At 43.7% G+C, this 23,231-nt stretch overlaps 1 protein-coding gene across 9 annotated transcripts in view; it reads left to right on the plus strand.

Annotated features, from left to right (window-relative positions):
* LOC124553865 (zinc finger protein 708-like) overlaps window positions 1-23,231 on the plus strand; it is a 151,002-nt gene that overhangs the window by 31,611 nt on the left and 96,160 nt on the right. For 8 of the 9 annotated variants that reach the window (XM_047127866.1, XM_047127857.1, XM_047127860.1 and 5 more), the window contains 2 exons: window positions 6,192-6,284; window positions 7,210-7,290. In XM_047127866.1, coding sequence (XP_046983822.1) covers window positions 6,192-6,284; window positions 7,210-7,290 — 174 coding nt within the window. The remainder of the gene's footprint in view (window positions 1-6,191; window positions 6,285-7,209; window positions 7,291-23,231) is intronic. The other variant, XM_047127863.1, reaches the window with a different exon arrangement.

Genomic DNA, 23,231 nt, shown 5'->3' on the forward strand with positions numbered 1-23,231 from the left:
TAAAGTGTAGTTAGCAGATTCAGTTACACAAAAAACGGTGCTGAACTGACGCCTTTCTGCCATCCGAATTGTTCATTTATGGAACAGTGGTTTGCACATGTGTAGAAACAGGCAAAGGTCATTCCAGCTTGTCACAGGAAATATGTGCAAAACTACAGACATACCTAGTTGGTGCAAAATTCTTCTTGAATGATTTTGTGATCCTGTATGACGGCTCTTGAAAAAAAAAAATCAATTCATCTGCAAAAATGGAAATGGATCCCATAATTACTGATCATGTGAAACTGTTTAGTCTGCTTCTCCACAGTGCTGCCACAATGTAGTCAGCCTTTAAAATGAGACCATAGTTCTGAAGCAGTATCTGTGGGAAAGCTAGCAAAGTTGATGTGCCTTTCAATGACTTACTACTTCTGCTATGCAGTTAGTCATTACTTTATGCCTTAAATTACGTAAAAACAGTAAGATACATTAGAACTGAATGGTACAAATGGATAGGTGTGATGTACCTGCCATTACCACATTGTAAACTATACAAGTACCTTCTCTTGTGATGGTGTCCAACAGTCATAGCTAATCCACAAAACATATGGAATGAAAATGAATGTTTGCATAACTGCCTACTTATTTGTGGCAAAAAGTATTTTAAGTATAGTTATATATGTTGGTAATATAATGATATTATTGAGTCTGAAAATCCTACTTTCACTACTGTTTGGGGGTTACCACCAATAGCATGCGCTTTCATTTATTGCACAAATTTCACCCATATTCATTCTTGCCCTTTGTCTCCCCTCCACTCTTCTGATGCTACCATCCCACAGGTGTGACATCTGTCTCTTCAGTGTACATTCCATGGCTTGCTAAATATTTCAAGCGTTTCTGCTCAATGTTTCAGTCAGCTTTGGTCCAAACGTATTTTGAACATAACAGCTTTCTTGGAGGGCATTACATTTAGGAACTACAAATACATCAAGAATTTACTGTTAACATGTTGATGGTAGTATGGTCTTTACTTTGTATGCAGTCTGACTAGCGTGCATTCATCAGAGGACCTCAAACAACTGCCTAGCCCAAAAAACGCTTGCTTTGTGTAGTGCACCACTGACCCATCAAGTATTTCTACAATTCTCCACCTCATAATGCATTTCCAGCAGTCTGCAGTTTGGGCAGTCAGAGAATCGATTAAGCCTTTGGTTGAGACCCTCCACTCACGCCAAACCAAAGGACGTGAATCAATTCTGGGAATGCTGATACAAACTGTGTGCGCTGCATGCACTCATGTGTGACACAAGGGCTCTTCGCCATTTCTGCTACCTCTCAATATAAACTGAAGGTGGCCTCAGAACCCAAACGATGGGTATCATTAGCACCAACATCAGCCACAACTTGTAGACAGCCACACCCTGTGTATTTTGTAGCCACAGGCAGGACATTTTCCACATCTCAGATGAGGCTCCATGGCAGACATATTCAGTACGCATAGGATTCATTTCCAGTCCTGGATGCCATTTCCCTAAGGAGCTCCATAATGCGTTTGATGTTGGAGGTCCTGATTAACTAGAAAACTTCTCTCCACTTGGACCTGTCTGGACCCTGATGAATGAACACCTGCCAGTCCACTCACAGGGTCAATGGGTGAGGCAGCCTCCACATCACTCTCTGCCTCAAACAGCGCTGTTACGACCCATCCCTCACCATTTGGTGGGGACAACTCAACCACATTGGGTACACCACAAGGTGTCTTGACAACAGAGCCAGTGAGCAAAATAGGTGACACCTTAGGCATCCTATGTGATGAGCCAGATTCTCGGCCCCCACTACTACAATAGGCAGCAGCCTGAATGCTGCTGAATATGGCAAAACGCATCTTCATCTGTTGGTGAACTGAGGACAGCTCCTCCATCTGCACACAGTGTGCACACATTATATCCATTCCAGTACTACTATTCAAGAATTAACAGTAAAACACACAGAGAAAGCTATATATGTAGCTTGCTATTGTTCTGATGTTTCACCAGTGGAGGCTAATGCATTATTGCACTGTGTAGCTTTTCATTCAAAAGAATTTAGATCTGTGCCACAAACCACGAATACACTTTAAAGTTACTAAAATATGGGATTGCACCTCTTTACTACAAAAGCATGGAAGGAATGTAATCATAAAACGAGAGAGAGAGAGAGAGAGAGAGAGAGAGAGAGAGAGAGAGCTACATATGAAGGGCTTATTTCAATAGTGGTACAAGTCCATTTCCTCCACTTATCTGCCTGTAATGCTTCTGAAATTAATGATCCAAACAAAGAGAAAGAAAGGTTCGTGTCTAGCAAGAAGCCATATGCTTGAATATATCTGTGGTATCTCAACTGCAGATTTTGCAGCACTCATTTAACTTTAGGACTCTGTATCTCATGATGAACAAAAATGGACTTGTACCACTATTGAAATAAGCCCTTCATATGTAACTTGATTCTGAAACAACCCTGATTAAGTCAGGGTATTGTTAGCAGTCAAATAATGTACGGGCTTCACCTTTGTTTCAAGTAACGGTAACCTAATGCATACATGCTAATTGATTTTGAGTGCTATGGGTGTTATTTCAGGCAGAATTTGGCTGCTCAATAATGCTACATTCAAGGAGCAGGGATTGTTGACTAAAGAAGGTCATGAAAGTTAGCCCGAGGTAAAGTTACATATTTTTGGTTAAACATAAATGGAAGGAATCACTATCACTGGAAAATAAATTTTTATTCATATCTAATCTCAACATGTCAAATATGCATGTGTTGTCTGTTCTTTTGGACATGTCCAAGGGGACAGACAACATTTTGATCCTGCAGCCACAATGACTCAGGGACAAAGGATGTAGAGACATTAGTTGTCTGTGGGCATTAATTTACATCAATGGGGATGGTTGAAAATTTGTGCTGGACCAGGAATTGAACCCAAGTCTCATGTGGACTGGGCAGTTGCAGTGACGACTATGCCATCTGGACACAGTGGTCATCACATCTGCGTGGTCTACTCTAGCATGCTTCCTGTCATACCCAAATTCTGAACTTACTCACCACTGATGCAGTGCTCATGCTCATAATCCTCCTTACACATGGTGTCTCACTGGTTCCTGTAAGAGGTAGTGTGGTGTGCAGCAACACTGAAAGTATCATTGGCTGACATCACCTTAGTTATATATGTGGTGTCCATTCTTTCGGATATGTCGATGTATCATCGCATCCTGTTCGAACAATCTGAACATGTTTTCCATACTGCAATCATTTGTCCAGCGTTGTGGACATGAATGTGTAATATCAGCATTTCCTGTTTGTGATCATTTTGTGGTAAAAACAATTGTCACAATATGGTATAATTTTGCTTGCTGGGATCAACCCACAACAATGGGGACAAACATTCAGCCAGTGTGATATTCCTCCTCTCACTGTGCCATTATGGTTAACACTCACTAATTGTGCAGCTTCATCAATGCATCTGAAAGGGGCAACAGAGCATACTGGGAGCATTAAGTGATTGACTACCGATACCTTGTATTTTCTACTGGTTTGAATAAAATATGCTTACCTTTCAGTAGGTAATTATGCATCCCCTACTGTGCTATGCTGGTGTCACATACTGCAGTTTGAGCCCCTGAGACAAGCAGTTGCTGGCCATTCAAAACAAACAAAAGACAACTCTGTAATAGACTGCACGAATCTATGCATTACAGTTTTGTAAATGTGAGATTACATCTCTGTAACTTACTCATTGATGCTACATAGGGACCCTACCATTTTCCAGAGAGTATGTAGTGGAGGTCACAAAACTAATGGAAGGTCTGATCTGAGACTTAAACTCTGCTCAAAATTAGGTGATAGTAGTTCATCCACAGCTTGACTCTACAAAGATGTTCTCTTGCCTCACTTACAAATGTTCATTGCCTCTTCAGCCAACAGCCAAGAAGTGAGCCTAGGATGTCCTCTGAGCCCAACCAACAGATTTTGTTGTTGCACACGAGCCTCAGTTCACAGCTGGCCAATAGAACTTACACCATATCTCATATGAGACAGTGGCAGATACAGAAAAACCTCAAGGATGGCTCACTAAAGATACCTTGAGCTACCTTTACTTTTACTGTAATAAAAGCTAATCACGTCATATGGAAAGTGTAAGAAAGTTTTATTTAAACTGGTTATACACATATACATGATATAAAAAAGTTATAGTTGTGGTTCTGTACTTTAAATGATGAATTCTATGCACCTACTCTTCCTGACAAATTGGTTAATTACATTGTCAGCATGACAAGCAATGTCAGGGTGAGTGTCCAACAGAGCTAAGCCATTAAGTCAATCCTCCTTCACGGTTGACCTCAGCCATGTCTTTGTACACCGCAGTGTTGAAAAACTTCTTTCTACTGCAGCAATAGATGCAGGTAGACAAATATTTTGTACAGCGTGTGCAAAGTAGGATAGTCAGATACAGGATAGAGAAACAATGCTTGCATAAAAAAAAACGCAATCATTAAGAGCATTTATGCTCGTTGCTTGTATTGAAGAGACTGTCCCATTAGTCTCTTTTTAATCACAAAGTGTGAGTCTTCAAAATACAGTAGTTCGGTTAAGCACTGATTTAGTTTGTGCGCAAGATCATTAGCATCATGTTCCAGTAATTGTGATGGAGAAAGGATGTTGAATTTAAAATGATAAATATCTTCTTCAGTAAAACGCTCTCTCATGCCAGTCGTAACATGGTCCAGTGTTGGAATAAAAAGTTACTTTGTAATATGTCATAGCATCATCATTATGATCGCATTATGATGAACGTCGAATCTAATTTTGCTTTTGCCATTGCCCAACGCCCAAGATATGCTCATGTAAGATTTTGCTGACTGGATATGTTATATGCATGTCACTTACTGTAAATAGATGATAAGAAACTCCCCTATTCTCCCCCTTCTCTACCCCCACCCTCTCTTCCGCCCACCCTGTCTCCCTGCCCCCACGCCCTGTCTCCCTGCCCCCACGCCCTGTCTCCCTGCCCCCACGCCCTGTCTCCCTGCCCCCACGCCCTGTCTCCCTGCCCCCACGCCCTGTCTCCCTGCCCCCACGCCCTGTCTCCCTGCCCCCACGCCCTGTCTCCCTGCCCCCACGCCCTGTCTCCCTGCCCCCACGCCCTGTCTCCCTGCCCCCACGCCCTGTCTCCCTGCCCCCACGCCCTGTCTCCCTGCCCCCACGCCCTGTCTCCCTGCCCCCACGCCCTGTCTCCCTGCCCCCACGCCCTGTCTCCCTGCCCCCACGCCCTGTCTCCCTGCCCCCACGCCCTGTCTCCCTGCCCCCACGCCCTGTCTCCCTGCCCCCACGCCCTGTCTCCCTGCCCCCACGCCCTGTCTCCCTGCCCCCACGCCCTGTCTCCCTGCCCCCACGCCCTGTCTCCCTGCCCCCACGCCCTGTCTCCCTGCCCCCACGCCCTGTCTCCCTGCCCCCACGCCCTGTCTCCCTGCCCCCACGCCCTGTCTCCCTGCCCCCACGCCCTGTCTCCCTGCCCCCACGCCCTGTCTCCCTGCCCCCACGCCCTGTCTCCCTGCCCCCACGCCCTGTCTCCCTGCCCCCACGCCCTGTCTCCCTGCCCCCACGCCCTGTCTCCCTGCCCCCACGCCCTGTCTCCCTGCCCCCACGCCCTGTCCCCCTGCCCCCACGCCCTGTCCCCCTGCCCCCACGCCCTGTCCCCCTGCCCCCACGCCCTGTCCCCCTGCCCCCACGCCCTGTCCCCCTGCCCCCACGCCCTGTCCCCCTGCCCCCACGCCCTGTCTCCCTGCCCCCACGCCCTGTCTCCCTGCCCCCCCGCCCTGTCTCCCTGCCCCTCCGCCCCGTCTCCCCGCCCTCCCCAGCCCCACGCCCCGTCTCCCCACCCCATGTCCCGTCTCCCCGCCCCACGCCCCGTCTCCCACTACCCCCTCAACGCCCCGTCTTTCACCCCCCCATGCCCCGTGTCCCACTACCCCTTCCCCACCCTCAGTATCCCACCCGCTCCCCACTCTGTTTTCTCGCCCCCACTCCCTGATTCCCCGCGCTCACGCCATGTCTCCCGTTCCGCCCTCCCCACCACCACCGTCGTGTCTCGTCCCCCTCTCTCCCCCTGTATGACAGTGTCATGTAGGAACAAGAGACAGATGCCCTGATACGTCACTTTCTTGGTTTTTCAGTTTCTTGAAGACCCATTAAAGGCTGGCGACCCTAGTGTTTGCGTAAAGCAAGACCCCGAACTGAAACACCGTGCTGCTGGATCTGAGCATAATGTAAGTTTTGACACAAGCACTGTATTGTGCAGGAAGTGTAGTAAGAAACTCTAGTTAGATGTTTTATTTGTAGGGCATTACCAATAGTATTTTAACAGCACTTGTAACAAGCATATCTTTATGAACGATTACTGTTGCATTAATTTTTTATTGTGATTCTATGTAATGAATGCCTTAAGTACATATTTGGTGTAAACGGAGCAAGGAAGACTTCCTCTTGGAAGAAATTGTTAATCTTGTTACACCTCTGTGTCACAATGCTGTAACATATGTGGAACTATGACATGTGATGGGTGTATATTCTAGAGTTCCCAGTCACTATTCACTGTAGTATTTACATCATTACTGAAATCCTGCTGTGGAATTCCTTATGATTTTCCTCCAGTACACATGACATAAATTTGCATTGTTTCCTAAAGAGCAGGCACTGAAAATACATCATGATATGGCAAGAGGCTGTGTAAATAACATTAAATTTGTTTAATTTTGATGATAATGTGTGGAATGCCACATTCATTTGATTAATGACCAAAAATTCCTCATGTTTATGGGTTTACTGTTGGAAGATTATTTGCATCTTTATATTATCCGAGTTTTATTTTGAAATGTTGCCACACACGTATATCAAATTTGTATATGGGAGTACAACCATCCGATAGAGTAGGCCATAGTGCCTCTGAAATCAGAGTGGATTATGTGACAGGAATAGAAAGTGAAAGTATGCCAAATAAGTACTGCACAATGGCTGATAGCAAAATCAGGGGCAATAGAACTGATTTGAATGCATTCTGACACACTCTCTTCCCAATTGATAAGAATCTCTTCAAAGTTGGATGATACTAATGAGAAAAGAATATTGAGCGCTGTCATATACACACAGAAGAAAGCAAGCTGTTATAATTCACAGATTGTGTTCTTCTTTCAGTCTGTTGAAGATCCATTGGGAATATCTTTGTCCACTGATTTTATCAAGGAGGATTCTGAATTAAATATAACTGAGAATACTGTAAGTATTTACATCTCTGATATATTGCATGTATTCAAGTCTTTTGTTAAGTGTGTAGAGTAAAAGATGCATTGCAGTGGAATTGTCACAGATTGTCAGTTCTCTGGAATTTGTTGCTGTTCGTAATTGTAGAGTATTCTTGTACTCCTGCACTTGACTTTCATATCACCTCTTGCATTCTGACTGTTTTCAATACAAGTGGAAGGGGACTAGTGGCTGGTATAGTCCTGTTCTCAGTAGCCCTTGTTGTTATCAACTTCATTGTATAATGGTTGTCTGTGATGATCGCGAAATTCACATTTAGATGGAGTGTAAGTTCTAAGAGTGTAGATAATTTGAGAAATATTCCTACTTTCAACAACTTCTGATAAATAGAATTCAAAAGAACACTGGCTGTTCTTATCTTTTGTAAGAATCATAGTTATTCTTGAGTTTGCCCTAAAATTTTTTTGGGATTTGAAGAACAGAGATGAAAGTTGTGGGTTCTAGATCAGCCCCAATATGTTGGCCACAACCTGTACATATTGTGGCAGCTTCTGTGGTACCTGTTGTATTACTTATAAAATTTTCAAAAAACAAAGATGATGTGACTTACCGACGAAACCGCTGGCAGGTCGATAGACACACAAACATACACACAAAATTCAAGCTTTCGCAACAAACTGTTACCTCATCAGGAAAGAGGGGAGGAGAGGGAAAGACGAAAGGATGTGGGTTTTAAGGGGGAGGGTATGGAGTCATTCCAATCCCAGGAGCAGAAAGACTTAACTTGGGGGAAAAAAGGACGGGTATACACTCGCGCGCACACACACACACATATCCATCCACACATATACAGACACAAGCAGACATATTTAAAGATGCATGGTCTTTAAATATGTCTGCGTGTGTCTGTATATGTGTGGATGGAAATGTGTGTGTGTGCGAGTGTATACCCGTCCTTTTTTCCCCCCAAGGTAAGTCTTTCCGCTCCCGGGATTGGAATGACTCCTTACCCTCCCCCTTAAAACCCACATCCTTTCGTCTTTCCCTCTCCTTCCCTCTTTTCTGATGAGGCAACAGTTTGTTACGAAAGCTTGAATTTTGTGTGTATGTTTGTGTTTGTTTGTGTGTCTATCGACCTGCCAGCACTTTCGTTCGATAAGTCACATCATCTTTGTTTGTAGATATATTTTTCCCACGTGGAATGTTTCCCGCTATTATATATATATCCCAAAACAAAGATGATGCGACCCACCGACGAAAGTGCTGGCAGGTCGACACACACACACACACACACACACACACACACACACACACACACACACACACACAAAAAAAAAAAACTCAAGCCCTCGCAACAAACCGCCACCCCACCAGGAAAGAGGGAAGGAGGGGGAAAGACGAAAGGATGTGGGTTTTAAGGGGGAGGGTAAGGAGTCATTCCAATCCCGGGAGCGGAAAGACTTACTTTGGGGGAAAAAAGGACGGGTATACACTCGCGCACACACACGCATATCCATCCACACATATACAGACACATGCAGACATATTTAAAGACAAAGAGTTTGGGCGGAGATGTCAGTCGAGGCGGAAGTGCAGAGGCAAAGATGATGTTGAATGACAGGTGATGTATGAGTGGCGGCAACTTGAAATTAGCGGAGATTGAGGCCTGGTGGGTAACGGGAAGAGAGGATATATTGAAGAGCAAGTTCCCAACTCCGGAGTTCGGATAGGTTGGTGTTGGTGGGAAGTATCCAGATAACCCGGACGGTGTAACACTGTGCCAAGATGTGCTGGCCGTGCACCAAGGCATGTTTAGCCACAGGGTGAGCCTCATTACCAACAAACACTGTCTGCCTGTGTCCATTCATGCGAATGGACAGTTTGTTGCTGGTCATTCCCACATAGAATGCATCACAGTGTAGGCAGGTCAGTTGGTAAAACACGTGGGTGCTTTCACACGTGGCTCTGCCTTTGATCGTGTACACCTTCCGGGTTACAGGACTGGAGTAGGTGGTGGTGGGGGGGTGCATGGGACAGGTATTACACCGGGGGCGGTTACAAGGATAGGAGCCAGAGGGTAGGGAAGGTGGTTTGGGGATTGTGCACTTCCATATTTGCCCTTGTGATGTACATGAATATTTCTACATCTGACATCCAGCACGGTAGCCAGTCCGTTGTGGTGGGGTCGTTATGTACCCTCTTGGTGGTAGCCCTCTGACTACACAGGGATCGCACTGCTGATGCCTGAGCTGCTACCTCCCCACGTATGCCGAGGAGTAGAGGCATATCCCTCTGGGGCATCGGGACTCCCGGCAAAGACCATCCTGCCAAGTGGTCTTTGCTGTGGCTGGGTGGCGCCCGTGGGGAGAGCCCATGGTTGGAGTGGGTGGCATCAGGGCGGATGACCCGCAATGAAGCGTGGTACATCATCTCTCGCTGGTGGGCCTCCACCAACAGTCTCTAAGTGATCGAGGTCTAACCTCAACGGCAAGGAATACGAACCAAGATCATTTCCCTCCCTGGCCACTCCATGGGAGGAACATATGGCTAAAGAAGGCAGTGGAGAGTATTCAGCCCGGTACCTCGTGTGTACGCGAGTTGATGGGGAATCGTTTATGTCAACCAAGCCCCAGTTTTTTGTGGAGCATTTAGAGGACAAGTTCAGGGAGGTGGAGGGCTTGTCCAAAATGCGCTCTGGTTCAGTACTCATCAAAACAGCATCCTCTGCCCAGTCACGGAGGTTGCTCAATTGTGACAAGTGGGGGGATGTTTCCGTTAGCATCACGCTGCATAAGAGTCTCAACATGGTCAGGGTATTATATTCCACAGGGATCTTCTTCTGCAGTCCGCCGATGCACTACGTGTCAACCTAGAACGACGAGGTGTTCACTTCATCAGGCGCATCCATCCGGGTCCGAGGGATAATCAGGTAGCCACCGGTGCCTTCATCTTGGCCTTCGAAGGTGATGTTTTACCCGAAAAGGTCAAGGTGATGGTTTACCGTTGTGATGTGTTAGCCATATAATCCTCCTCCGATGCGGTGTTTTAAATGCTGGAAGTTCGGGCACATGTCATCTCGCTGTACTTCCGGCATCACATGTCAAGATTGTGGACGTCCTTCGCATCCCAATACTCCATGTGCTCCGCCTCCCATCTGTGTTAACTGCGGAGAACACCATTCCCCCTGCTCACCGGACTGTAGGATCTTCCAGAAGGAAAGGAAGATAATGGAATATAAGACCCTGGACCGCCTGACCTACACCGAGGCAAGGCAGAAATATGAGCGGCTACATCCTGTGCCCATGACATCCACCTATGCCGCTGCTGCAACACCAGTTCGAACCTCTACCGTGTCGTCACCTACAGTTCGACCTCAGCTCTGTCAGAATTCACCGGCCCCCATGGTTGTGGGGGGCACTTCACTCCCTGTTGCTCCTGCTCCATCTACTTCAGGAGCAACACCACCCCAACCATCAGGGATATCTGTTCCCCCTTCCCAGCTGGAGAAGCGTGAGCTTTCTTTGGCTCCTCTCGCCCGGAAGGGGTCCCTTGGGGTCCTCCCATCCTAGGCTTTGCCCAGTGCCAAAGCAGACACCAGCAAGTATCTCAAACAACCAACGGTCGCTGGTCGTAGGGCGTCACGGTCGTCTTCAGTCCCTGAGACTGACCCAGTGAGGCCCTCCCAGCCAGAACCACCGAAGGCACAGCGCGCAAAGCAGTCCAAGAAAAAGGCTCCCAAGCATCCTGACATTGCGGTGGCACCTGTCCCACCGCCACCTTCCAACTCTGCGTCCCAAGATGAGGTGGAGATTCTGGCGTCCGCTGAGGACCTGGATCTCGCCAGTCACTCGGACGCAATGGACGGCTGTTGTACAGGTGGTGACTCAGTAGGAGCAGGGGCCCAGGAGGCGTAATCTGCCTCCCCAGTCCCTTCACGCCTTTCCCATCTATGGACAATATCATTCTCCAGTGGAACTGCAGCGGTTTCTTCCACCATCTAGCTGAGCTCAGACAACTTATCAGCCATCACCCTTTCTTCTGCATTGCTATTCAGGAAACTTGGTTTCCAGCAGTGCGAACGCCCACCCTCCGTGGCTATTGGGGTTATTATAAGAACCGGGCAGCTTATGAAAGGGTGTCTGGTGGCGTCTGCATATATGTCCTTAACTGTCTTCACAGCGAGTTTGTACCTATACAAACAGCTTTAGAGGCTGTCGCTGTTCGGGTGTGGACGCCACAGGCTGTTACCGTCTGCAGTCTTTACCTTCCACTGGATGATGCTGTCACGCAGCATGTCCTGGCTGCTCTGATAGCCCAATTGCCTCCACCTTTCTTATTACTGGGCGACTTCAACGCCCATAACCCTCTGTGGGGTGGGTCAGTGGCGACAGGTCGAGGCGCCACCATTGAGCATTTATTAGCACAGCTCGATCTTTCGCTTTTAAATGATGGTTCCTCCACACACTTTAGCATGGCAAATGGCACATACTCCGCCATCGACCTTTCGATCTGCAGCCCTAGCCTCTTACCGTCTGTCCAATGGAGAGTGCATGACAACCTGTGTGGTAGTGACCACTTTCCGATCTTTCTGTCACTGCCACAGCGTCAGTCTTCTCTGCGCCCTTGCAGGTGGCTATGAATAAGGCTGACTGGGACTTGTTCTCCTCCACTGCCGCTATTGAGCCTCTCTCTAGTGACGACATTGATGCGGTGGTTCACTCAGTCACCAACAGCATTGTTACTGCCGCCGAATCAGCCATTCCCAGTTCTTCTGGGACCTCTTGGCGGCGGACTGTGCCTTGGTGGTCGCCTGAGATCGCTGAGGCGATTAAAGATCGCCGGCGGGCGCTACAGCGTCACAAGCGACATCCCTACATTTCTGCATTGAACAACTCATCACCTTCAAACGGCTGCATGCGTGGGCCTGCCGCCTTATCCGCCAAAGCAAGCAGGAGTGCTGGGAGCGGTATGTGTCCGCCATTGGCCTCCATGTATCTCCATCGCGGGTCTGGGCCAAGATCCGCCGCCTCTACGGCTATCGGACCCCTGTCAGCATCCCTGCCCTCTCACTGAATGGAGCAGTTTGTACAGACTTCGACGAAATTGCCAACAGCTTGGCAGAGCATTTTGCTCTTAGTTCCGCTTCTTCCAATTACCCACTGGCCTTCTGCTCTATTAAAGAGCGGATGGAACGTCGTAGCCTTTCTTTTCATATCCACCATTCTGAATCCTACAATGCTCCATTCAGTTAGTGGGAATTTCGCAGTGCCCTTGCCGCTTGCCCTGATACCACTCCTGGGCCAGATCGCATCCACTGTCAGATGCTGAAACACCTTTCAGTGGACTGCACGCGACGCCTCCTCGACCTTTACAACCGCATTTGGGTTGAGGGTGAGTTTCCGTCGCAATGGCAGGAAAGTATTGTTATCCCCATTCTGAAACCCGTGAAGAACCCTTTGGAGGTGGACAGCTACCATCCCATTAGCCTCACCAACGTTCTTTGCAAGTTGCTTGAACGGATGGTGAGCCGGCGGTTGAACTGGGTACTGGAGTCACGGGGCCTTCTGGCTCCATCTCAGGATGGGTTCCGTAAAGGCCGCTCCACCGCCGACAATCTGGTGAGCCTGGAGTCGGCCATCCGTACTGCCTTTGCTCGCCGTCAGCACCTGGTCGCTGTCTTTTTCGACATGCGGAAGGCGTACGATACGACATAGCGCCGTCACATCCTATCTACGCTTCATGGATGGGGTCTTCGGGGCCCTCTGCCGATCTTTATCCGCAATTTTCTGTCGTATCGTACCTTCCGTGTGCAAGTCGTGGACTCTCGTAGTTCCTCCCGAGTCCAGGAGAACGGGCGACCACAGGGATCTGTCCTCAGTGTCTGCCTGTTTTTAATCGCAATAAACGGGCTTGCTGCAGCGGTGGGAAATTCTGTCTCCGCTTCCCTCTATGCTGACGACTTCTGCCTTTACTACAGCTCTACTGGCATTGCAGCTGTTGAATGTCAGCTACAGGGCGCTATCCGCAAGGCGCAGTCTTGGGCTGTAGCGCATGGCATTCAGTTTTCGGCTGCCAAGACCCATGTTATGCATTTCTGCCGGCGCCGAACAGTCCATCCTGAGCCGTGGCTTTATCTTGCCGACGAACTCCTTGCTGTGGTGGAGACCCACAGGTTTTTGGGGGTAGTTTTTGATGCTCGGTTGACTTAGCTGTCTCATATTCGGCAGCTTAAACAGGCGTGTTGGAGGCATCTAAATGCTCTGAGATGCTTGAGCCACACCAGCTGAGGCGCCGACTGATCTACCCTGTTACGGCTCTACCAGGCGTTAATCCAGTCTCGTCTGGATTATGGGAGCCTGGCTTATGGCTCAGCATCCCCATCTGTGCTGGGGGTGCTGAACCCAATACTACACAGCATGATACGCCTTGCCACTGGTGCCTTCCGTACCAGCCCTGTGGACAGCATACTAGTGGAGGCAGGTGTCCCTCCACTGCGGTTACGGCGCCAATGTTTGCTGGGCGCTTATGCTGCCCGTGTTTTTAGCACGCCCGGGCATCCGCACTACCTTCTCCTGTTCCCGCAATCGGTCGTCCATCTGCCAGAACGTCGGCCCCGGTCAGGTTGTATGATCGCGGTCCGCGTCAAAGAGCTTCTCTCCAGGCTTAGGGGTTTCACTGTTCCACCTCCTTTTCGGACCACTTTGCTACACCCCCATGGTGTGTTCCTCGCCCTTGCCTTCGGCTCGACTTGGCCCAGGGCCCGAAGGACTCAGTCCCTCCGGAGGACTTCCGCTGCTGCTTTCTTTCCCTCCTTGCAATGTATCAGGGCTCTGGCATTGCGTACACTGACGGCTCGATGGTTGCTGGTCGTGTCGGTTATGCGCTTACTCTAGGGGACCATTCCGAACAATGTTCATTGACGGCTGGCTGCAGCATTTACACTGCTGAGTTGGTCGCCATCTTTCGAACCCTAGAGTATATCCGCTCCTGTCAGGTGAGTCCTTCGTGATCTGTAGCGATTCCCTGAGCGGTTTACGAGCTCTCGACCAGTGTTTTCCTCGTTCTCGTCTGGTGATGGCTATCCAGGAGTCCCTGCATACTCTTGCGCATTGCGGCCGCTCTGTGGTCTGTGTTAGGACCCCGTTCCATGTTGGGATACCCGGAAATGAAAATGTTGACCGCCTGGCGAAAGAGGCCACGAGTACACCATCTCTGGACATTGGCCTCCCGGAGACAGATTTGCGAGCGTTCCTACGCAGCAAAATTCTGGCCCTTTTGGACACTGAATGGCGCGCCCTGCCTTCACGAAACAAACTTCGGGTCATCAGGGAAGCTACCGGTGTGTGGAACTCCTCCTTGTGGGTCTCTCACAAGGAGTCTGTTGTCCTCTGCCGGCTGCGCATTGGGCACACATGGATGACGCACACCCACTTATTGCGACGTGAGGACCCACCTTCATGTCGCTGTGGCTCCGTTTTGACAGTGGTCCACATTTTATTGGACTGTCCACTTTTAGCTGTGCTCAGGCTGCCGTTCGCACTGCCTGACACGCTCCCTGCCCTTTTAACAGATGACTCTGCTATGGCTGACTTAGTTTTACGTTTTATTCGGGCAGGGGGTTTTTATCATTTAATCTGAGTGTTTCTGTTTTATTTTATTGTTTTGTGTTGATTCTGGCCTTTGGCCTATGATTTTAAACTGATTTTTTAATGTGTTTCTAAGTGGTTGGCTTTTCCTTTTTTATTTCTATGGTCGGCCAACCACCGTCACACTCTGTGTGATTTTAGTCCTTTTTGTCTGGTCTTTGTCTAAGTTTCTCTTGTTCTGTGTCGTCTGTGATCTATTCTGTTAATCGTTTTTATTCTCTGTGGGTGTTTTTAGTATTTGGAAAAAGGGACCGATGACCATAGCAGTCTGGTCCCTTTAATCCCACAAACCAACCAACCGACTTTGAAAATACGTAACTTAGATTAAACAGTGGTAGACACCTGAGAAATCTACGAATAAGATGTGTGACCATAACAGTGATGCTGAGTAGTACATGCAGTTGTGCAGTAAATATCTTAGCTCTGTCAGCTAGAGCCAACATGCAACCTTTGTGGTCTCGGTAGCATAAAATGCAAGAGCTTAATAATGATGCAGAAAAATAGGGCTGACCATTTTGATACTGGCACATGGCCAGCAAGATTCTGTAGTAATTGTGGAATTGGGAATTTTATTAGGTAATTGCATGAGAAGCTAGAGCAAGCTAGCAAGATAGCAAATTAATACTTTGTTGGAGAAGCAGTTCAGTGCCAGGCTGCTACATCTGTTACTGGTAGATTCAAACAACACACGAGTGTAACAGAGATCCTTCAGGAACTCAAATGAGAATTCCCAGAGGGAAGGTGATGTTCTTTCTAGAAACACTATTGAGAAAATTTAGAGAACTGCCATTTGAAGCTGACTGGTGAACGATTTTGTTGTTTCCAACATACACAGCTCATAAGGACTATGAAGGTGAAATTTGAGAAGTCAGGGCTGATTGAGAGGCACATATACAGTCTTTTTCACTCATATTTGTGAGTGGAATGGGAATGGAAATCACCAGCAGGGTTATGGGGTACCCTTTGTGATGTGCCATTAAGTGGATAGCGGAGTATAGATGTATGTGGAAATTCTAGGTAAAATAAGTAGCTGACCAATGTAGTAGGAGCAACAATGATATTTTTCATAGTAGTAAATGTACATATACATACATACAAAATAAGCTATTACTAGTTCCCTTAATTAGCCGTGCGAGTAGATTAGCACTAGTCACAAACAGCTGGTTGTCACTACACTTCACAGAGATAAATCCCTGTGGGAGCTTCTGCCTTAAGATTTGCAGTGTGGCTCGTCCCACATCCATCCACGTCTTCATTTATGGAATGCAATGTGTAAATTAAAGAATGAATAAATGAATAACATTCACACCATATCTCTAGCCAGGGCAGAGATTACAGTGTTGAAAGCAAATTTAATTTTCTGAAAAACATTGTGAAACATTCAATAATAGGTGCAACCCATCAAGACAAATTAAAATCATCATATTTCACTGAAATAAGTTATACCTGTATAAGCAATTCCTCAAGGATGTTTAAAATCATCAGATTTCACAAGACTATAACTTTATTTATTACAAAGGTACAGAATTGGGGTCAAATTTTTATTTTTATACATGCCTGCAAAGCCTTTCTTTCCAAAGGAACCATATGATTTTAATGTTGTTCACATTTTGTGTGTGTGTGTGTGCACATAAAACATTAAGGTACTTTTCACAGCTATGCTTAGGACCAGATTCGTCATTTACTGATCACAAATATCAAAATCCTTTTCTACACATTTAAGCATCCAGACAATAGACTTGATCCATGCATTTGCAAGCATGTCAGTTTAGGAAACTCAATGCTGTTCCCATGTAGCATCACAGTTCATCCAGTGTTATTGGTACACATAGGTGGAGCCTGCCACAAACACCCACCAATAAAAAAGATACCATACTGTGAGATGAAGCAAATTTCATGGTCAGGTCTGCAGAACCTTTAGCTCATCAATGCTGGTTCCAATGCAGTGGTATACCATTCGTATGGAAAATTATATTTCTGATAATTTCCCATCTCTTCGGTTTTTTGACCATCTATGTGTTTTCTAACATTGTCAACTTTCTTCAATTTGTTACAGAATTTGCTCCTCTTCAGATTCAGTTCAGTGATAATCTCATCAAACTGTTCATCACATTACTTATGTGTAGTAATAACTCCCGATCACTACCAACAAACTTCCTGCCCATATTGCACAGCACTTTACCCTCATTAATGTTGCAGCTACCAGTTCAAGTCATCCCTTGAAGACTCATTTTATAAGATGGAAAAGCAATCAGAAATGGCCTACTACTAGAAGAAGTAGACACTACTAGTCACACACTAAATGAAACATACTGCATCCAATTCCTTGGTGTCTGCTTGGGTTTCAATTGAAATGGGGTCCACAAATTGGTAAAATTGTCAAGTTGATCCCCTCAGCATTACTCACCTACAGGCAATTTCAATGGCATCTATTGGAGTTTTCACTTGTTTTTGGAATTATCTTCTGGGAAAGCCAAATAGAAATAAATAAAATATTAATGTTATTTAATGTGAAAGGCAATAGGGAGTTCCATAGTGACATGTAGATGCAAAGTGTTCACATCACATTCCTACTACAAGCTTGTATAGGATAAATACTAATTTGTTCATTGTTGCCATGTCCTATAAGATTATCCTATAGGCTAGGACTGAGAGAAAGCGTGCTGGGAAGCATTTCTGCATGTAGACACTCAGGAGGAACATTTATTAATTGCAGGGCAGAGAGAGATGAGCTTTTTGGTTATCTCATTCTCATGCTGGTGCCTCCTTAATTTATTATCGATCTGAATGCCTAAGAACTTAACTCTTGGAACCTCATCCAGTGTCTGTCATTGATATCTCCTTGTATCTGTAAGTCATTTGAATTTGGAATTGCATGATGTATGTTTTTGTAAGTATAAAGGTTGAATTTTTGTGCTGTTGCCTGTAAACCAGTTGCAAGCATGTTCCATTATTCTCCTGGCTGTTTCTAGTATGAATGTGTTTGGCCATTATCAGTGTACTAATTATCGGCAAGCATTGCAGATTTTGAAGGCATCTCCAGTTGCTTTAGCACAACATTTATGTAGGTCAGCCCTGTGGGACATCATATGTATTGTTTCCCGATTCTGTATTCAGTTTTCCTCCCAAGGTATCATTTATCACTATGACCCAGTTTATTGTTGCTAAGCTAAGATACAGTTCTTGTAAGTGTAATTCATTTAACATGACAACACTTGTAGTTTCCCTGAGTAAAGGAAGATTAAGGCTTTAATGTGATGCCAATAAGTTTTCTCCACTTCTATGTGCCTTGTACAGTTACAGAATGAAAAAGTCATCCCAGCATTGGGGGACTGCTGTAAATAGTGAAGGAGAACATTTTGTTGATTATTTAAGTCTCTTGTGTCTGTTATATATTACAATTAGGTAAATATGCCATGAACCATATACCAACCAAATAATTGCTGGAAATGGGTACATATGCCTTACCTTTTTTTCATTTTATTAGTAAACTGTGTTTCCTTTCATCACTGTCTAACCAGTATGTATAATGTTCAAAACAAAAGGTGGTCTGTTAAGCCCAGTGTCTGAATACAGATGTTGCAAACACGGATTGGTATTGTACATATCTTTTGCAACACAGTTAACTCAATGGATTTGTGCTAAGTCTTCAATGATGAATCATATTGTCTTTAGTTGTCAAGTTTGTAAAGAATTTAATATTTTCTCAAAACGATTCTGATTTACAAGTAAGGTTATGGCTGAGTAAATGGCAGAACATTCTTAATTTCTTGTCGTAAAATGATGTGGCTCTGTTGAGAGGTTAATGTAATCTCTCCACTATTGATTCTCATAATATTTGAGAAGTAGTGTTTGGGTCAGCTGTGTTGTGACAGTTAACCAACATAAAAGCTAATTACTCTTGTTGTGAAGTATCGGTTAAAATAATTTTAATGAACAACCCATAGGGTGCATTGAAATATTTTGTAGGTTATCAACTAAATGTGTTTACTTCATTGTAGAAATAACTGAACTACCAAATATCCACCAATTGATGTTGGAAATAATTTGATTTTGTTGTATGATCAGTAGGCCTGGTAGTTGCAGTGGATAGAGATGCAATTATTTCTTAATGGAATACAACAGTATAGTTACTCATTAAATGGTAGTTGAATCGAAAGTACAATTCAGCTGTGGAAAGAGCAATTCCAAGTTTTCTCTTGGGGAATCACATGTTTAAAAAGTGAGTTTCATTCATTGTTATAGTAACAGTTCCTTTTCTAAATGATTGATAATGGGTTCACACAATTGGCCGTGAGGAATTAAAGATAGCTTCTGAAAGAATTTCTTAAAATTATGTTTAAATCAGAAATTATTTGAATTGCACCCTTCCTTTAAAATCCAAATACGTAAGGAATATGTTAAATTAGGCATGCTATAATTGAATCTAAAACTTGAAATCTTGAAGATAAAAGTCAAAAACTAATTGCATTTGGGACACCATAGATTCTATACATAGCTCACACAAATAGCATTAGTCATAATGCAATTTTTGATACTCAAAAAAACTAAAACTATACATAAATCATACGATTTAAATACATGAGTCTTTCGGTTTTTCATTATATTACATTTTCTTCTTAGAAAAAAAAAAAAGATAAAAAAAATTCATCTTGCAACACAGTCATAGGCCCCAATTATAAAGACATAAGTAATATCTGATGCTTTTTAAATGATCATTGGTTAATTTATTAATGTTCAAATTTGTTCAGTTCTAAAAAAAAAGCTGTCACTTTTGTATTTTGTGAAAAAATTGTAGCCTTTGGAATGGGTTTCAAAAACATTACCATAGGTTTTGCATTTTCAGAGATGCCATAGAAATTGTTTTATACCTCTCTCATTTAAAATTTCTACAATGACAAACAGTCCAGGATTTATCAGATCAATATGCACATTCTTGACAGCATCTGTTGCTATAGTGTCTTCGTCTGCAGCATTTGATCCCCGCAAGAATCATTTTCCACCTCTGAATACCAAGCACATCTTTGATGGGTTGCATCGTTAGTTACGAGAAGATGTTTGGTTTTTTCAAGCTTCATGGTTGTTGTGACAACAATATTATGATAGCTTAAGGTAAAAAATAATAATAGTTTTGAATATGAGCAAAAACGTTTTGAATATGAGCAAAAACATTTGACCTTTATGCGAGTTACACTCACTCGGTTGTCCAGAAACCATCTTCCAGTACCATAAAATATGGTTTTTACTTGAATCTGAGTTTGTGCCATTTATAAAAATCTGTAGCTCAGCCAGCATACCATTTTCTGTGTTTCATCTGGTTCCACACTCCTCTCCTCATTGTACCACAAATAGCATCCATGACGACTTTACCATGTCACGCAGCAAAGAATAACAGTCCATTTCCAGTTTAAATACTTTTGAACACAAACTGGATAATGTGTACTTTTTTTTTTTTTTTTTCAAATATAGAAGAAGTACAGCCATCTCAACGAATTGTCAAATTTTGTTACATGTGAAATCTTCTTATTTACATCAGATATTATTTATATGAGAACACAGCAACAGAAACTGTTTCATGTGTTAGATCTCATTAGTGATGATGGCATGATAAAATGTTCCTGCAGCATCCAGGCTGCAAAGCCTGTACTAATTCATGTTATGAATGAGCATTTTGACTTTGGTCTTCGTTAATCATAGACACACTATCTACAAAGTCAGTCTGTAGATTTCCAGATTTGAGAAATCCATTTTGCACATATCCCCAATTCAGCAGATAGTGAGTTTTCTATGAAGCAGTGAAATATTAAATATAAAATTTCCTTATAAATTTCTGACACTACGTCAGTGATGCTACCATTAACTTCTGCATATTTTTGTTGCTTGTCAACATCAATCCATTTTTTTCCATTTTACTTGTTTGTCAGTCAACTTCATTCTTTAATGTGGAGTGAAGTTTAGGAGTTACAGTTTTTACACTTTATACATGAGTTCGTAGTACACATGAATTATCGGTAGACTACATGTTCCAGTAACTCCTTACCTCATAAAAAAATGCTCTTTTCAGTGCATTCACCAGATAATAAGAGTTGGCATGATACCTTCATACTTACATTGAGGTGTATTCAAAACGAACAAAATGTGTAATAAATGAAAGTATTTTTTATTTTTCCTATTTCTGTATCTGTCTAAAATTGCTTATAAGCTCCCTGAGCTGAAAATACCATGTAGTACTTTTTGGAAAACTCTGTGCATCTTTGTCTTCTGATCTTTAAATAATCTGTCAGGTGCTTGACAGATTGTCATCCCTGTTGTAAAAAAAATCAACTGTTTGCTTCTTTTTTTTCTGAAACCTTGTTATCCAGTTTGTGTTGTTAATGTGTGCTTAAACATAATGGAAGTTGTTCCACTGGAACAATTAATTTGTTTGTTACTGCATATTTCCATGTTGGGCTCTCTGGATGTAGTTATTTCAATCTTTTCACTGCTTTTCCTAAAGTTTATGGGGATTAGTATGAACGTAAATAGGGTTCTGATGATTACACTCCAGTGACATGAGTGGTTGTGCATTTACATTGCTTGTACATACTCTTCACAACTCTTTCCTCTTTACCTTTATTTTAAATCTAGACATTTGCGAAGTTGTTCTCTTCCCTTTCTTCTGAAGTCTTGTGATATTTGCTTGTCTTTTTCTCTACACTGAACCAATTGTAATTGATTTGCTTACAGTTTTGCAAAATTTCTCTCTCTCTCTCTCTCTCTCAAATTTACTATCCATTATCTTTAACAGAAAGCTAGTAATAATAATGTGTAACAACGCACCAGCCTTCAGATACAGATGTATTACTATGTAAATTATTCAGTAAATGAAACTTTTATTGTTTCATCCACAAAATAATTCCGCCATAAATTCTTTGCTTTACAGCACATCTTTTTTAAATTGTTTAGGTTAAAGTTACTTAACAAAAAATTTAAACATTCTTCCTGACCTACCTTCTGTGTAGTAAGAATCCTTGATGTTAAATTCTTCTTTGGATATCACAACTTAATCAGTATTTTTAGTTCCATATCTGGCAGCAAACATGATGAATTTAAACTTAAACTGCCTCTAACACTGTAGCCAAACAAAATGTATTTTGTAACATGGTCTACACAGTTCAAATCAGCACACAGGAATTGTCATACTGATCAGTACATCAGGTATGTAATGTGAAGATTCTTCATATCATTGTAACCTCTACTTGTAACTTTCAAAAAAAAGATGTGGGCAATTTTTTACATTGTTGCTCTTCAGACAGGAAAATAGATACTACAGATAAACCTTGATGCAAAAACACAGATAAGGTTCAGAAAATTATATTTTACTCTCGTGTTCACATTTTGGATTGGCTCAAAACTACAAATTTGTCAGACAAAATAGCTGGTCTTCACTTAACTTCAGGAGTTGAAATAGCTAGTACTGACAATACATGCACACAAAGGTACAAGGAACTTCCCTAGCTTTTGGAATTATTATTTCCTTCATCTGGAAAGAGTTAGTAACAGATACAGGAAGGTTAGGAAAGAAGGGCAGGTCACTGAGACCTAAAGTGTGTTACTCACAAGGAAACATCACCAATTTGACTTTATATTTTATACAGAACAAAAGCATACAATGTTTTATGGACTACGACACACTTTTTTCTTAAAAAAATTCTTACATCTTATACTCAAAATTAATTTTAAAATGTCCTGTGTTTGTTTTAAAATTCCTGCAAGGCTTAAAGAAGGCCATATATTCAATGCTGTGGGCAACCTATAACTATCTGGCAACACGATTCAACTGGCAGCAGCAGTGCACCGATGCAATGAACGTGAGCTGTAGAGCTTAACAAGCTTGTTAACACTGTCCCCCTCCTGCCCCACCATCACAAACCTAGAACACTGTCAAGCCTATGATGTTTCACAGCAGTCTACAGTGCCAGTGAACTTGAACTGAAAGTGATTTGTATTATTGATAACAGAAGAGTATTTTCTTTAGTAGTTTATTAATGAAAAAAATAGGGGTTTCATATGATGTGGGCTATAAATTGAAGATAATAACATATGCAGACCAATATGGAAACAGAGCAGCTGAGTGGCATTTTGGTCCTCCTCCAACAGAAAGAGCCATTCATGATTGGCTTGCCAGTAAGGAAGAACTGAAAAAATGAGTAAGACTACATGTGCCAATTTAGGACTGAATGCAAAATGGCCTAAACTAATCTTATATCCAGAATTAAAGCAACAAACTACTACTTCCCCATCCTGTGTTTCATTCACAATACAATCCTA

The sequence above is a fragment of the Schistocerca americana genome, chromosome 11 (genome assembly GCF_021461395.2).
Source record: "Schistocerca americana isolate TAMUIC-IGC-003095 chromosome 11, iqSchAmer2.1, whole genome shotgun sequence".
In the NCBI taxonomy this organism is placed as follows: domain Eukaryota; kingdom Metazoa; phylum Arthropoda; class Insecta; order Orthoptera; family Acrididae; genus Schistocerca; species Schistocerca americana.